The 15,195-nt window shown below is 40.1% G+C and overlaps 1 protein-coding gene across 1 annotated transcript; it reads right to left on the bottom strand.

Annotated features, from left to right (window-relative positions):
• Positions 1-650: 650 nt before the first annotated feature.
• Positions 651-13,719, bottom strand: smim13 (small integral membrane protein 13). Its single transcript, XM_008114989.3, has 2 exons — positions 13,041-13,719; positions 651-2,185 (listed from the first exon to the last, which is right to left on the bottom strand). The coding sequence occupies exons 1-2, from the start codon at positions 13,114-13,116 to the stop codon at positions 1,995-1,997; spliced, it is 267 nt and encodes an 88-aa protein (XP_008113196.1). The 5' UTR covers positions 13,117-13,719; the 3' UTR covers positions 651-1,994.
• Positions 13,720-15,195: the final 1,476 nt, after the last annotated feature.

The following is a 15,195-nucleotide window of genomic DNA, read 5'->3' as shown; positions in this document are numbered from 1 at the left end:
TATTGTATGGATTCTATAAGATAAACCTTTATAAGAGAGGGGAGAGAGGAATGGGGCCAATCCATCTGAACACAATGAGCATTATTTAATTTCAAGTATTTCTTTCAATTGCATACATCCACAGGACAGATGTAGTAAAAATCTTATCAATACACTGGAGCCTTTATTTGTGAAATTTTCAGCCTGGGAATCTAAGGACTATGAATCACAAAGGTCTAAAGCAGTAGTTCCCAACCTTTGGTCCTCCAGTTGTTTTGGACTTCAACTCCCAGAAATCCCAGCCAGCTTACCAGCTGTTAGGAATTGTGGGATCTGAAGTTCAAAACATCCGGAGAACCAAGTTTGGGAACCATTGGTCTAAATGAAATGGCTAGTCCCAATGAGACTTACTAACTTAATAAATATCCACTGACTTAACAAGTCTAACCTTTTTGTGACTACCAACTGGATTTCAGTTCTTACATTTTTGTGGATATAATACCAAATTTGTTGCTATGTAATGCAGAAAAGAGGGTGATTTGCTGTATTAATTACATATTCCAGGATAATATAACTAACCCAGAATGAAAATAAGTTTTCACAGAAAGATTAAAGCAAGAAGTGTGAGTGTTTGAATGCTAAAACTTCAGGAAATTAGGGGTTGGGGGGAAGCAGAAACGTCAGGAGAGAATGCTTATGGAATATGGCCATACAGCCCAGAAAACACACAACAACCATTCTACTTTTTCCAAAAAAAAACAAAAAAGTGTCCACAGATAATTAGGAAAGGAACAAACTGATCAAAGCTGCTTCAGCCATATTTGAGACTCTGGAAGATCGTAAAAAGTTGAAGCTCAGGATGGTTGGTCTATATAAATAATCACATTGAAGCTTTGACCTGCTTTAAGAGACTTGTCTGGAGTCCTTCCTGAATCAAAGTGCTAAGGAAGAAGCTGAACCAGAAAAAAGCCAAGATACATCCTGGAGTCCAAGAAGAAGTCAGTTGTACAAGAACCCTGGAGGAATAATCCTAACTTCTCATATATTACAGCGTCAGTGGCTACTATGATGCCATGATCAACACTCATTCTGTCATAAATTGAGCAGCGGTTGCTCCTGATCAGAAGGCAAAGGAGAAGAATTTACTAACCTTCATCACCATAATTGCAGAACACCAAATATGAGGTCCCAGACACACAATTTAGCAAGACTGTATGAAGAAAAGGTATCCTCAGAGCTCTGTCAGATTTCTGTAACTAGTATCAACACATTTTTGGTGCAAAGAATACAAACAAACAAAAGGAGGGAGGAACCCACATTAAAGCCAAAGAATCCATTCTTAACAAATGACATTGGATACATGTTTATAGCAGATGCTTAACTCCGTTCTGTTAAAAGAAAGCAGAAAGGATTTGATGAAACACTCTGACAGAAGTCTGCCAAGATGTTTAGTGGTTTTGATTTAAAGCCTCCAAAATTGCCATGCATTGAAACAAAAATGCCAGGCTTCATTACCTGATTAAGATAATTCTTAAAACCTTTGCATGAGCCTAAAATTGATTTTCCCCTATGGGAGAAGCAGCCTTTCGAGCTATCTTCCAAAGCAGGAAAAAAAAACATTGCAGCATTCCTGTATAAGGCTCAAGGAATGCAGCTTTTACATATAAATATATATAAATGAAGAATTACACTAGATCCTAACTGCAAAAACTTGCCGTTTGTGACAAAAGCCAGCCACTGTCATTTCAATGCTGAAAAGCTGAGCCCATTCACACTCACACAAAAATACGCCAAATAAGAAAAGACAGGGAAGCACGCTTTCTCGCAAATTCCACCCGCAAAACATAGCAGGCAATTCCTTTGGCTAACTTCCTTCTTCCTAGTCCCATCTTGTTCTCCATTGAAATGTTGCCCAGATCTCTTCTGAAATAACGTATTCATGCCAGTGGAACCAGAAACATATAATTGCAGAAGTGCGGACCACCAGTCACTTGGGGCTTATCCAATATTCAATTTTAATCATCTTCGACAGGGATCCTTCGCTGACGTGCTGATTTCTGCCGACTTCTTTGTGGAGTAGAAGGCGCATCCTGTTCCGCTTCTGGCTCGGTGACTTCACTATCCCCTTGTTGGGACCCTGTGTCTCCTATCAGCTCTCGTAGAAACTTGAACTTGGATAAGAAGAGCTGCCAGACCACGTACCAACCTAGAGGACATGTTGAAAAAGATAAATTATCCCATGAACTCAAGTTATCTCCCCATATCTACAAAAAACGCACAGTCCAGAAATCAAGATGAGATTGTTCACCAAGGCATCGGTTTGGGTATATTTTCTGTAATATTCAGTCCAACCCCCAGCCATGAAGAAACACACAATGAAGGCTACTTAGGTCCTCATATCTACACAACAGATATAACAGTTTGATACCACTGTGATTTATTATGGAATCCTGGAATTTGTCATTTAACGACAGCATTTGTCATTTGAGACAAAGCAGAACTGTAGTTCTGGGCGTATTCCAGAGCTTTTAAGCCAAGAATTATAAGCATCTCACCAAACTACAGACCACAGGGTTATGTAGAATAGAAATACAATACTTCAAATGGTTCATTCTGCTATAACTATTGAGCTATTGGATTATGACCTGTTAGTATCATAAGCTATTGTGTAGCATAGTTTCAGGAGTATTCCTTTAATGTATTGGGTAATGGAAGATCACTGGGCATGTAAATATTTTGTTTCTATTTGATGCTCTCAGCAGACAAAGATTTAAGTACATTTCTTTAGAATAACATGTTTGTTTTACTCACAACTTAATGTATTTATACAGGTACATTTCTTGTCAGGTTAAACTTCAAAATGTTTCAGTTTGTATCCTTAACTTACAGTCTTTAACAGTCTCTTTAAAACTATGTTGCTTTGTATAAGCTCTCTTTTATAACAGTCTACTTCCAAAGAAACTCAAGCCTCAACTGACTTCTAGCTTCTAACGCTGCCATCTGTACTCAAACAAACTCAAGCCTCAACTGTCATTTCTCAACTGTCATCCCCTTTTAAACAGCATTACTAAACAGTCACATGGTCTGCAGCCCCTCCCACTGGCCCAAGCACATAGAGTTAAGAAAACTGTAAATCAAAAAAGACATACACTTCAGAGAATAAACAATAGATTGTAAACAGACAAAACATTGGATAGAGGAGGCTTGAGCGATAACATATAAAACAGCTCTGTATTTAAGCAAAACAATATATTTGAGAACCACAAATGTGGAGTTGATCAGGGTAAATTGTAGGAGTGATAAGGAAATATGATTTATATATTCAGTTTTTATCATATTTATTTACTGTATTATTATAAGTGTCTTGTTTTAACTTACTACATAAGAGTGTAATCAAGTCTTATCAAGCCTTGTTTGGTTTGGCGTTGTGATATGGCCTAAAGGCTAATCAATAAAAATTATTATTAGGAGGCTTGAGAAGGTTGCTATCTCCAGCAATAACTGTGAAGTCTAGATCAGTACTTCTTAAACATTTCCACTTAACAGTGAATTGGCATTTGCAAAGCTTGCTAAAAAGACTGGTATTCCCTTTTGTAGACTACAGCTAAAACATTATTTGCAGAGTGCACGGCACATTGGTGCTAACAGAACTGTATAAATGGGTAGCATTCTGAAATGTTTTGCTGTTGCCAAAATTTTCATGATCCCAACATTTAGTCAAGAGGATCCCATTTGAGATCGGCACCCACACCTTAAGAAGCAATGGTCTAGATCAGTGGTTCCTAACCTTTGGTTCTTTAAGTCTGGGAACTTTAGCTCCCAGAGGGCCCAGCCATCTTGACCAACTGTCAGGAATTATGTCATCTGAAGTCCAAAACAGTTAAAACAATCAAAGGTTGGGAATTACTGGTCTAGATATATTCATAGCAGGGACAACTGCCATGTGGGCAATGTTTTTCACCAAAAGGCCATTTTCTTCTTCTCTTTCCCTTTGCTATTTTTCTTTCGCACCTTCCCTTTCACCTGCTTTCCCTATTTTGCATAATATTTGGTATGAAACAAATGTTACAGACAACTGATGCTACGAGTCAGTTCCATTCAAATTGTAAGCAAAAACATCAACATCAAACCTGCACAAACTTTCTGCTTCTCATGTAGACCCTCAAATGGCTTGAGAAAATCTGAAAACTGTCAATTTCTGCGTGATCTTGCTTCCTCATTGTAACTTCTGAGATCACGTTTCAAGTTCTTTAGCTCTGGCCCTTTCTATGCTGGTACAAAGCTTTTTCTGTCTCTCCCTTCTAGGTTTAAGAAGGGCTGCACAGACCATTTCATTCTGGGTTCTTTTCATATGCTTTAACCAGACCTTGGAAACATCTCTCTGGAAGTTGTAGTTCAAAAACTAATTTTTCTGAGCTCTGGTTTCAATCTTCTGTTACGCATTTTCAAACAAACCAAGTCTAAGCCCACTCTCCTTCTTTTTTAATGAAGCAATTCCTGCATTGTCCTTTTTTCTTATCACATTATTTTCATTAAATATTTACATTTGGAGTCTGGGCGCCACATTGGTGGCCTTTTGGAAGCCTGAAAGAGGTTACTGATATATTCAAAATGAGAAAATAGACATACCTTCCTCATTACAAAGAGTAATAAATAAAAAGATACACACGTGTGCATGCAAAGATCAAATGAATACGACAATCAACTGTATAGATCACTGTGTTCAAAGTCTAAAATGAACGTGTTACACAAAATCTGTATTAAAATCCAGCTGCAAATATTGTTGCGGGGGAAAGAGCACTACAAGAAGCAAAGCTTATGACTAGCTGTTAAGTGATTTCAGGAGGCTTTTTATACCTTGCATTAAGTTTTATAAAGGTAAAGGTTTCCCCTGACGTTAAGTCTAGTCTTGTCTGACTCTGGGGGTTGGTGCTCATCTCTGTTTCTAAGCTGAAGAGCCGGCATTGTCCGTAGACGCCTCCAAGGTCATGTGGCCGGCATGACTGCATGGAGCCCCGTTACCTTCCCGGCAGAGCAGTACCTATTGATCTACTCACATTTGCATGTTTTCGAACTGCTAGGTTGGCAGAAGCTAGGGCTAACAGCAGGAGCTCACCCCACTCCCTGGATTTGAACCGCCAACCTTTTGGTCAGCAAGTTCAGCAGCTCAGTGGTTTAATGCCCTGCGCTACCAAAGGCTTTTTATAGGGCTTTATAATTCCTTCGTTTTCTTCATTTAGCTGTATCTCTCTGCTGCTGCATAAAAATCATGTCAAAGACCACAGTTTGGGACAGAATAGTATTTAATCCATATGAGATATCATCACATTTTCAAACCATTTGCAATCAACACGGGGAAGAGGGCAAAAGCCTCCTCCTCTACGCAAAATCAACGTACAAATTCAGATCTAGCACATTTTCTGTAATAGCAGAGTCAATCAGGAAACCTCCACAAATCCGCTTCTTTTCAAAGAACAGGTGTGTTGAACTTCAGCTGCCAAATGTCTCCGAGGCACAAACTGTGCCTTTCTGTGAAAGCCGTTTTTGGCAATGGAAGAGTTCAAAAACACCAAGGATGAGCAGCTGCATCAGTCTTAGTCCCAGGAGGATTTGAGCAATGCAGGGAGAGTGAGCAAAAACCCACTGAACTAGAAGTCTGTTCTTTGGGGTTTCAGCCTTGTAGACATTCATAATGCATTTAACTAATGTCCTGAGAATCGTTTTGCTCACTGGCTTAAAGGCCAGGAACCTGCACTTGAATGTTATCTATACAAAGTCCCCTTATCCATGGCTAGCAAGGCAATGCAGGCTTCTGTCCTCTTAGGATGAATCCATGTTCCACAATTAAAGCAGTCGAACTCATATGTAAGTCGAAGACAGGTTTTGGGATCAAAATTAATTTTTGCATGACCCATGGATGTCAAGGATCATTTTAGGAAAAGAAAAGAACAGTCATCTGTGGCTGTTACCATTTTCCCACCCAGGCATTCGAAATAGCCAGAAATGGTACCACAGAAAAGAGAATAGAGGAGCTTGATGCTTTTTTAAGGCTTTCCTGGGATGGACTGAACTCCTGCCTTTCACCACTCTACTCAGAGAAGGGGGACAGTACCTTTGGCAATAAGAGTTAAGGAACGGTACTTACTAGAGGTGTGTGATCCATTAAAAATGGTTCAAAAGTCATTACAAAATGGTGGGCACCGGTGCTTCATTGCTAAAGTGTTTCTAAAGTATACTTAGTGAAATATTTGTTACTATAGCAAGACTAACAGAATTTTGTTACTATTTCATTACAGTAATTGCGCATAATTAAATTACTATAATTGTGGAAACTTCAGGGGCTCCTATCTCCCTCATTTTTAAAGCTATTGCTACAGTGATAGAACACATTTACCACTATTAAAAGGTAAAGGTTTCCCCTGACATTAAGTCCAGTCGTGACCGACTCTGGGGGTTGATGCTCATCTCCATTTCTAAGCCAAAGAGCCGGCGTTGTCCATAAACACCTCCAAAGTCACATGGCCGGCATGACTGCATGGAGTGCCGTTACCTTCCCGCCGGAGCAGTACCTATTGTTCTACTCACATTTGCATGTTTTCGAACTGCTAGGTTGACAGGAGCTGGGGCTAACAGCAGGCGCTCACTCCGCTCCCAGGATTTGAACCTGTGACCTTTTGGTCCGCAAGTTCAGCAGCTCAGCGCTTTAACACACTGTGCCACCAGGGGCACCCTTTACCACTATTAGCCCACCAAATTTCAGAACATTTCACTTATCCACGGATTTCTGTGGAATTTTCAATTTTTTATAAACAACCTTTTTTAATAATACAGAAAATCTGTTCCTACTTTGAAAGTGTTCTTTTCTGTTTAATTGTGTACTCTTTACTTTGAAGGTAGTCGCTCTACTCCAGAAATTTTGTTTTTGTGGCAGAAACCTTGTTAAATTGGTGGAGACTCAACAAAGCAAAATGTGCTATAGGACGATGTCCCTTGTGCAAAGACCACGTTTTGCAATGTAATAAACTTTCACCGTGTTTTTATGACAGAACCAATTAGGGGACCAGAAATCATAGTGTAGAATATTAAAAAATATATTGGAACTCTGGTTGGCTACAGACCGATCTCTTATCCTAATTGGGGCTTTCAGATGCAGATGCATACTGGGAAATGTAGTTTAGGGCAGAGCGTTTTGAATTCTTTGGCATAGGGCTCCTGTTCTTCCCAAACTACATTTCTCTGAGTTCTATGCTGTTCCCAAAATGCACTGCTTCCTCTTTTCATGGCTCCTTATGCTGAGACTCCATTAATTCCAGGCAGGCAGGCAACCTTTTTGGCTTAATGGCTTTGCTTCCTTGCACTGAATATGAAACTGATTTTAGGAGACTTCCGAGATTGACAACACTAAAACGAAAAAGTATGGGGTACGTTTGGATTCTAAAATATTTGGTGTGAGCCACGCAAAAACTTTGGATATGGCTTACCACTTACAAAACTTCTGATTTCCAACACTTCCGAATTTTTTGCACATGCCAGTATTTTATTACCAGTATTGTACTACGCTAATATAATATTGTATGTAAATTTAATTTGTAAGCCGCTCTGAGTCCCCTTCGGGGTGAGAAGGGCGGCATATAAATGTAGTAAATAAATAAATAAATGAATAAATGCCTAGTACTTACACTGACTCATAGATAGATCAACCCAGATTTTTCCTGATTAAAATTTATTGACTTATACATGATATAGAGTGGTTATCTGTAAATAGTGGGTTTTTCTTCTTCTAAGCAGTGCCCATGACAATCAATTACACTTTGAAGGTTGTCATTATACTCCAGAAACTTCGTTTATGGCTGCCACAAACTATGTTGGATTGGTTGAGACTTAATGAGATATACACTGAAAAACTATAGCAAAATGTGCTGTAGGATGCCCCGGAAAAACAAAGTTTTTGCAATTTAATAAACCTTTTCCATGTTTTTATGCTAGAACCAATTAGGAAATGACATTTATAACCCAGGAACAAAAAAACATGTTACACAGTGTTATGGAACAACTTATTTTTTTTAACACTGTAAGAAATTAACCACATTAGGCTGCTTTTCAAATGCTGTAAAAAGTAACTTTTAAAACTCTGCCTCTATCTTCCAAGGGCTTGAAACAATAATTCACCTTTCTCTACAGTTTGAAAAACTATTTATGGATGACTACTACAGCCAATTGTTATGCTGTCTAGACAATGCTGGGAGTCAAAAAGTAACTTTGCCAAGCTGTGTCTTATGTCCAACTTAATGGAAGTATCTTCAGGATCTCAGCAAGTGTGGCTATCCAAGCAGCTTCAGTGCCAGGTTAGGAAGGCCTGGTTTAAGTTTGATGGAAAGGAAGAGATGAACATGAACATACATTTAACTGCTATGGTTCCAAAATTATAGCACTATGATTTCACTTTAACTGCCATGGCGATATGCTGGGATTTGCAGTTGAGGAGGGAGGTATTTACAATTATTAATAATAATAATACTAAAATCTTTATTTATAATCCACCCTATCTCCCCGAAGGGACTCAGGATGAATTCCAATCACAAAAGGGCAAACATTCAATGCCTGAATACGACAAGCAATACATACCCAACATATAAAAACAAATTATAACTTAATATTTAAACTTAAGATAAAACATAACCTATCAAAATAGAACAAAGCATCAAACAGAAGCCTCAATTTGCCAGCCAGAGAACTCTAGCATCTCACCAAACTATAAATCCCAAGATTCACAGGATGTTGTCATGGCATTTAAAGTGACATGATTGCTCTATAATGGAACAATGTGCAAAAGTTTAGGTTCCAGCTGTATTTCTGAAAGTGCATAGCCAATGACTGGGGTGGATTCTGGAAACTGTAGTTCAAAACAATAAGCTTTTCATGCTTTGATACCAGTGCAAACCATTTGCCCAGCACTCTCTTCTTTATTAGAGTGGCTGCCTCTGATCACAGCTTTTCTAGCACTTGCTGCCCAGTCTTTTTAGTTGGAGATGCCAAGAAGCCTTCTGCAAGTACATCATATGCTCTGCATACACTCATCCCACTATCATCCAAGTTTGGCAAGCTTTTGCAACACCTCAGATATTTGCCGAACCTGTTTGACTAGAGAGAGAGAAAGAGAGCTAAATAAATGAGGATATGCTACTCTGGAGTCCAGGACTCAGACCAATGGATTGAAATAATAAGAGAGGTTTCAACTGGACACCAGGTGTTGTATACTCCTTAAGCTGAGAAGCAGGTAAATCATCATCATACATTGTTGCATATTGCTGGAACTGTGTTGTACATTATGCTTGCTGCTCATCATCATCAGTTGGACACTGACTAAAACCTTGAGGACAGGTGGGTAACCGATTATTATTATCATTCCATCTGAACATTAGGAAGAACCTCCTGATCATAAGAGCTGTTCAACAGTGGAACTCTCTACCTCAAAGGGCCCTTCCAGACAGACCCTATATCCAAGGATCTGATCCCAGGTTTTCTGCTTTGAACTGGATTATATGCCAGATAATCTGGGATAAACAGAAAACCTGGGATCAGATCCTGGGATATAGGGCCTGTCTGGAGGGGCCCTGAGGGTTGTGGAAGGTCCTCTTTGGAGGCTTTAAAAATGAAGATGGATGACCATCTGTCAGGGGTGCTTTGACAGCTTTATCCTGCATGGCAGAAGGTTGGACGAGATGTGGTCTCTTCCAATTCCATGATTCTATGATGATGATGATGCGACTTGCAGTTTCTCAAGTCGCTCCTGACACGAAAAAAAAAGATGATGACGATGACGATGACAACAACAATGATTTGTGGCAGCAAGAGCTGTTTGAGATCGGAAAAGACTATCTCGGAAACTGGTATATTCTGCCTTTAAAAAAAAGATATTTGAATGGCCTTTTGTTTTTGAACGAAGTTTAGATGGCTACCTCTCAGGGATGCTTTAGCTGTGGATTTCTGCACTAACAGGGGATTGGGTATAGAAGATGGCCCTTGGTGTCCTTTCCAACTTCATGAATCTATGAAGAAGTCAGCGGGCAAACACTATCAATTATTTCAGCACCTAAGGCAGGGAATTTGTTGTTTCCAGTCCAGATCTGAGCCCAGTGAACTGTAAACTGGTTCTGTCCTTTAAGTATTAAATACAGTTGTCCTTCACATCCATAGGAATTAGTAGGGCAGGACCCTCACAAAAGTGAAAAGACTGTGAATAAGTTTTGATTCTACTGATTATATTTAAGACACCAAATAATTAGGGTAGATACATTTTGTGTATTTATGGCTTCCTAAACCTTTGCTTGAGCTTTGGTTACATGTTTTTAGTCTAAGATAAAAGTTTTCCCCTGACATTAAGTCTAGTCATGTCCAACTCTGGGGGTTTGTGCTCATCTCCATTTCTAAGCTGAAGAGCCCGTGTTGTCCATAGACACCTCCAAGGTCATGTGGCTGGAATGACTACTCACATTTGCATGCTTTCAAATTGTAGGTTGGCAGAAGCTGGGGCTAACAGCGGGAGCTCATCCCACTCCCCGAATTCGAACTGCTGACCTTTTAGTCAGCATGTTCAGCAGCTCAGCACTTTAACCTGCTGCGTCACAAGGGGGCTCATGTAGCCTATGTAGACAAAAAAAACACCCACTACAAACACATGTAATTATTGATGATAAACCTGCGTATAATCAAATCCACAAAAGTTAAATCCTATGGAAAGTCAAGCTTCGACTGTAATTATAGACTGTGGCTCTTAGAAACTGTCTGGGATTTGCTTTTATTTAGTGGCCAGTGTCCCAACTCAATGACAAGAAATAAAGAGAACAACTCAAAATAGCCATTCTTCATGGCTGCTGTTTCGTGAACTAAAAGCCACTGTTTGAACACTGGAATGACGTGGGGATTGCGTCACAATAACCTCTCTGATTAACTCCGGTCTTGTGGAAAGAAATCCAGATAAACAACTCTGTCTTTATCTTAATTTGCTTTCTGTGTCTCTCAATCCCCGCCAGCCTTATCTTCTGTCACCCCCGAGGGCCAACATAAAGAATAACATAAAGGTGGAAGAAGCCGTTTGAGCATCAAGGCACAGTTTTTATTTTCCGCCTAAGGAAAACACAAGTGGTTTAGCTGACATGTTAGACTGTATTAGAGAAATATGAAGCAAGGGACAGGATGAGTGTACCAGAGCATTTTCAGAAACAAGGCTGGGCTTCCAGCTGCTGCCCCCTCCTGACTGCTTCCAAGGCGGCAGCATTTCAAGGAGTGTCTTTTTTTCACCTTGAGATGAATGAAAAAGAAGAACTCCATCATTTTCCTGCCTTTTCATATACAACACATTCTCAGGACTCTAAGGATTTCCTTATCACCCACTCACTGTGATAAAGCAACAAGTTTAAAATGGTCCTCTTGTCATAACATTCATCCTTATTGACAGTATTGAGCAATCCAATTGGATAGGTTAATAATAATTATAAAAACAAAATAATAGATGCAGGCTCCCTCTACAGTGCCATATAAAATCCAGATTATCGGCTTTGAGCTCGATTATATGGCAGTGTAGACTCATATAATCCAGTTCAAAGCAGGTAATGTGATTATCTGCTTTGATAATCTGGATTATATGTCATTGTAGAAGGGGCCTCAGCGAACCAACACTCATGGAAACTGGTAGATGCTAGAGAAATGCAGTTTCTGGTTGCTTCTGAGTTATTATTTTTAAAAAGCCTATATTTTGTTCTATGCCATACCATAAACTCTGTATTAATGTGATATTAATACCAAAGTATACTAATTGAAAGCAAATAAAGACAAACTTAACTGGATGTAACAAAATTTTACTGTATTATAAAAACAGTTTCATGAACGTAATATGCAATTTTAGTTTTTTAAAAATTGCCATACGTTTGAGAGTTCTTCCACACTCTCATGCATATGGCAATTTCCACAGCGGTATAAAATTCACTGGATTATATGGCAGTGTGGACTCAGATAATCCAGTTCTAAGCAGATATTATGGATTATCTGCCTTGATATTCTGGGTTATATGGCTTTGTGGATGGGCCCTGAGGCCCCTTCTACACTGCCATATAAAATCCAGTTTATCTGCTTTGAAACAGGGCCCCTTCCACACATCTGAATAAAATCTCACATTGTCTGCTTTGAACTGGAATATCTGGCAGTGTGGACTCAGATAACCCAATTCAAAGCTGCTGAACTTGCTGACTGAAAGGCTGATGGTTCGAATAGGGGTGAGCTCCATCTGTTAGCCCCAGCTTCTGCCAAACTAGCAGTTCGAAAACATGCAAATGTGAGTAGATCAATAGGTACTGCTCCATGCAGTTATGCTGGCCACATGACCTTGGAGGTGTCTATGGACAACGCCGGCTCTTCAGCTTAGAAATGGTGATGAGCACCAACCTCTAGACTCGGACACAACTAGACTTAATGCCCGGGGAAAATCTTTATCTTTACTCTTTACCTCCTCTTGAGGCTGAGAGAGTGTGACCTGAGCAAAGTGATCAACTCTAGTGAACAGGGATTCGAACCCTGGTCTCCAGAATTGCAATCCAGTGCAATCACTACACCGTGATCAGAAGATTATTATTATTATTATTATTATTATTATTATTATATCACGTCAGAGTGACTTCAGAGTTGTAATCCAGTAAAACCACTACACCATGGTCAGATTATTATTATTATTATTATTATTATATCGTGTCAGAGCAACTTGGGAACATAGTGCAAGCCACTTCAGGTGTGAGATAATTGGCTGTCTACAGAGATGTTGCCCAGGGGATGCCCGTATGTGTCACCATCCTGCTGGGAGCCGTTTCTCATGTCCCCACAAGCTAGAGCTGACAGATGGGAGCTCACCCTGTTTCGTGGATTCAAACCGGCAACCTTCAGGTCAGCAACCCAACCTTCAGGTCAGCAGTTCAGCCGGCACAAGGGTCTTAACAAGGCAGGATATACATATGATGCATACACAATGAAGGTAAGCAATGCATCACAACTGTTAGTATTGCTGGACTTACCACAAAGCATGAAGAGCAGGACACAAGCCAAAGTGGCCAGCAGTGACAGCAGGGTCAGGCCAATGCTTTGCCACATCTTGACAGTTAAGATCTGGGTCTGGACGGGTCTTCACTGTTCCAAGGAGTCAATAAGGAGGAGGAAGAGGAGGAGGGATAGATGGGCAGCAACATCACGACCCACAAAGAGGGAAGGAAGCAGGCTAAAAAAAGGAAGGGCAGGAAGGTGAATCCCGCTGCTGTTGGCCAACTGCTCCAATAGAGCTGGGAGGGCAGGAAAACACACACTGGCTGCCCCCGCTTTTCCTTCCAAGGTCTTCACGACTTGCAATCACGAGGCGGGGAGTTCCAAAGGACCGCAGGCGAGGCAAAACAAAAGCCCTGCCTTCTGGGAACACAAACCAAGCACAAATCCCCAAGCTCTGGAAAGCCAAGAAGCGGATGGAGGAAGACAGACTGCGCTATTTCCTCCCAGCCCCAAACCTGGGCATTTCTATTCTTCTCTCTGCTGGAGAGAGGGAGAGACAAACGAACGTATCCCCCTCTTCCGCGAAGAATGGTCTCTCCCCCTCCGTCTGCCGCAGAGAAACCCGGGCGCTGGAAAGGCGGCGAGCGGGGGGAGCCTCTCCTCGCATCACCCGGACATGGCTCTCTCTCTCTTTTTTTATCCCCAGCCCAGAGACCAGCGAGGGGGCTGACGGGAAATGGAGTTCAAGAAACCGGCTGGCGCTAGAGAAGGGCGGAATGAAAGACTCGCATTCCCGCCGTGCCTTGCGACGAAACGCCCGCCTCCGCTGGAGCCAAGCTTTTGCAAGGAGTGGGATTGCTACAGGTCGAAATCAGTGCACGAATCAAGTCCCTCTGGTTTTGGTGGCCAGATTGTTATTGTTTTTTCATGGAGAGAAATGGATTACAAAGTGATTGAGAGAAGAAACAAGATCAGGACAGGAAATAACCATATTATAATCATATTACATTATTATTATTATTATTATTATTATTATTAATAATAATAATAATAATAATATGATTGTAATTATATCATTTTTTCCAATTACTATACAAAGAGATTTAGAGAAGAAACAAGATCAGGACAAGAAATAACAATATCATAATTATATTACATTAATAATAATAAGATTGTAATTATAACATTTTTTCTAATTACAAAGAGATTGAGAGAAGAAACAAGATCAGAACAGGAAATAACCATATTATAATTATATTACATTCATAATAATAATAATATGATTGTAATTATATCATTTTTTTCCAATTACAAAGAGATTTAGATAAGAAACAAGATCGGGACAAGAAATAACAATATCATAATTATATTACATTAATAATAATAATAATGTTGTAATTATATCATTTTTTTTCTAGTTACAAAGAGATTTAGAGAAGAAACAAGATCAGGACAAGAAAAAACCATATTATAATTATGTTACATAATAATAATATGATTGTAATTACATAATCTTTTCTAATTACAAAGAGATTTAGAGAAGAAACAAGATCAAAACAAGAAAAGGATTGGGTTGCTGTGAGTTTTCCGCACTGTATGGCCAAGTTCCAGAAGCATTCTCTCCTGATGTTTTGCCCACATCTATGACAGGCATCCTCAGAGTTGTGAGGTCTCTTGGAAACTAGACAAGTGGGGTTTCTATATCTGTGGAAGGTCCAGGGTGGAATAAAGAAATGTTGTTTGCCTGAGGCAAGTGTGAATGTTGCAACTGGCCACCTTGATTAGGATTGAATAGCCTGGCATGAATAAACCGCACTTGCCTAGTTTCCAACAGACCTCAAAACCTCTGAGGATGCCTGCCATAGATGTGGGTGAAACGTCAGAAGAAAATGCTTCTGGAACATGGCCATACAGCCTGGAAAACTCACAGCAACCCAGTGATCCTGGCCATGAAAGTCTTCAACAACATAAAGAAACTGATTGTTATAGATAAAGGTTTTCCCCGACTCTGGGGGTTGGTGCTCATCTCCATTTCTAAGCCGAAGAGCCGGCGTTGTCTATAGACCTCTCCAAGGTCCTGTGGCCGGCATGACTGCATAGAGCACCGTTACCTTCCCACCCGAGTGGTACCTATTGATCTACTCACATTTGCATGTTTTCGAACTGCTAGATTGGCAGGAGTTGGGAGCA

The sequence above is a fragment of the Anolis carolinensis genome, chromosome 4 (genome assembly GCF_035594765.1).
Source record: "Anolis carolinensis isolate JA03-04 chromosome 4, rAnoCar3.1.pri, whole genome shotgun sequence".
NCBI classification, from domain to species: Eukaryota; Metazoa; Chordata; class Lepidosauria; order Squamata; family Dactyloidae; genus Anolis; species Anolis carolinensis.
The sequence above is the reverse complement of the archived record's forward strand: the minus strand, read 5'-3'. Positions and strand labels throughout refer to the sequence as shown.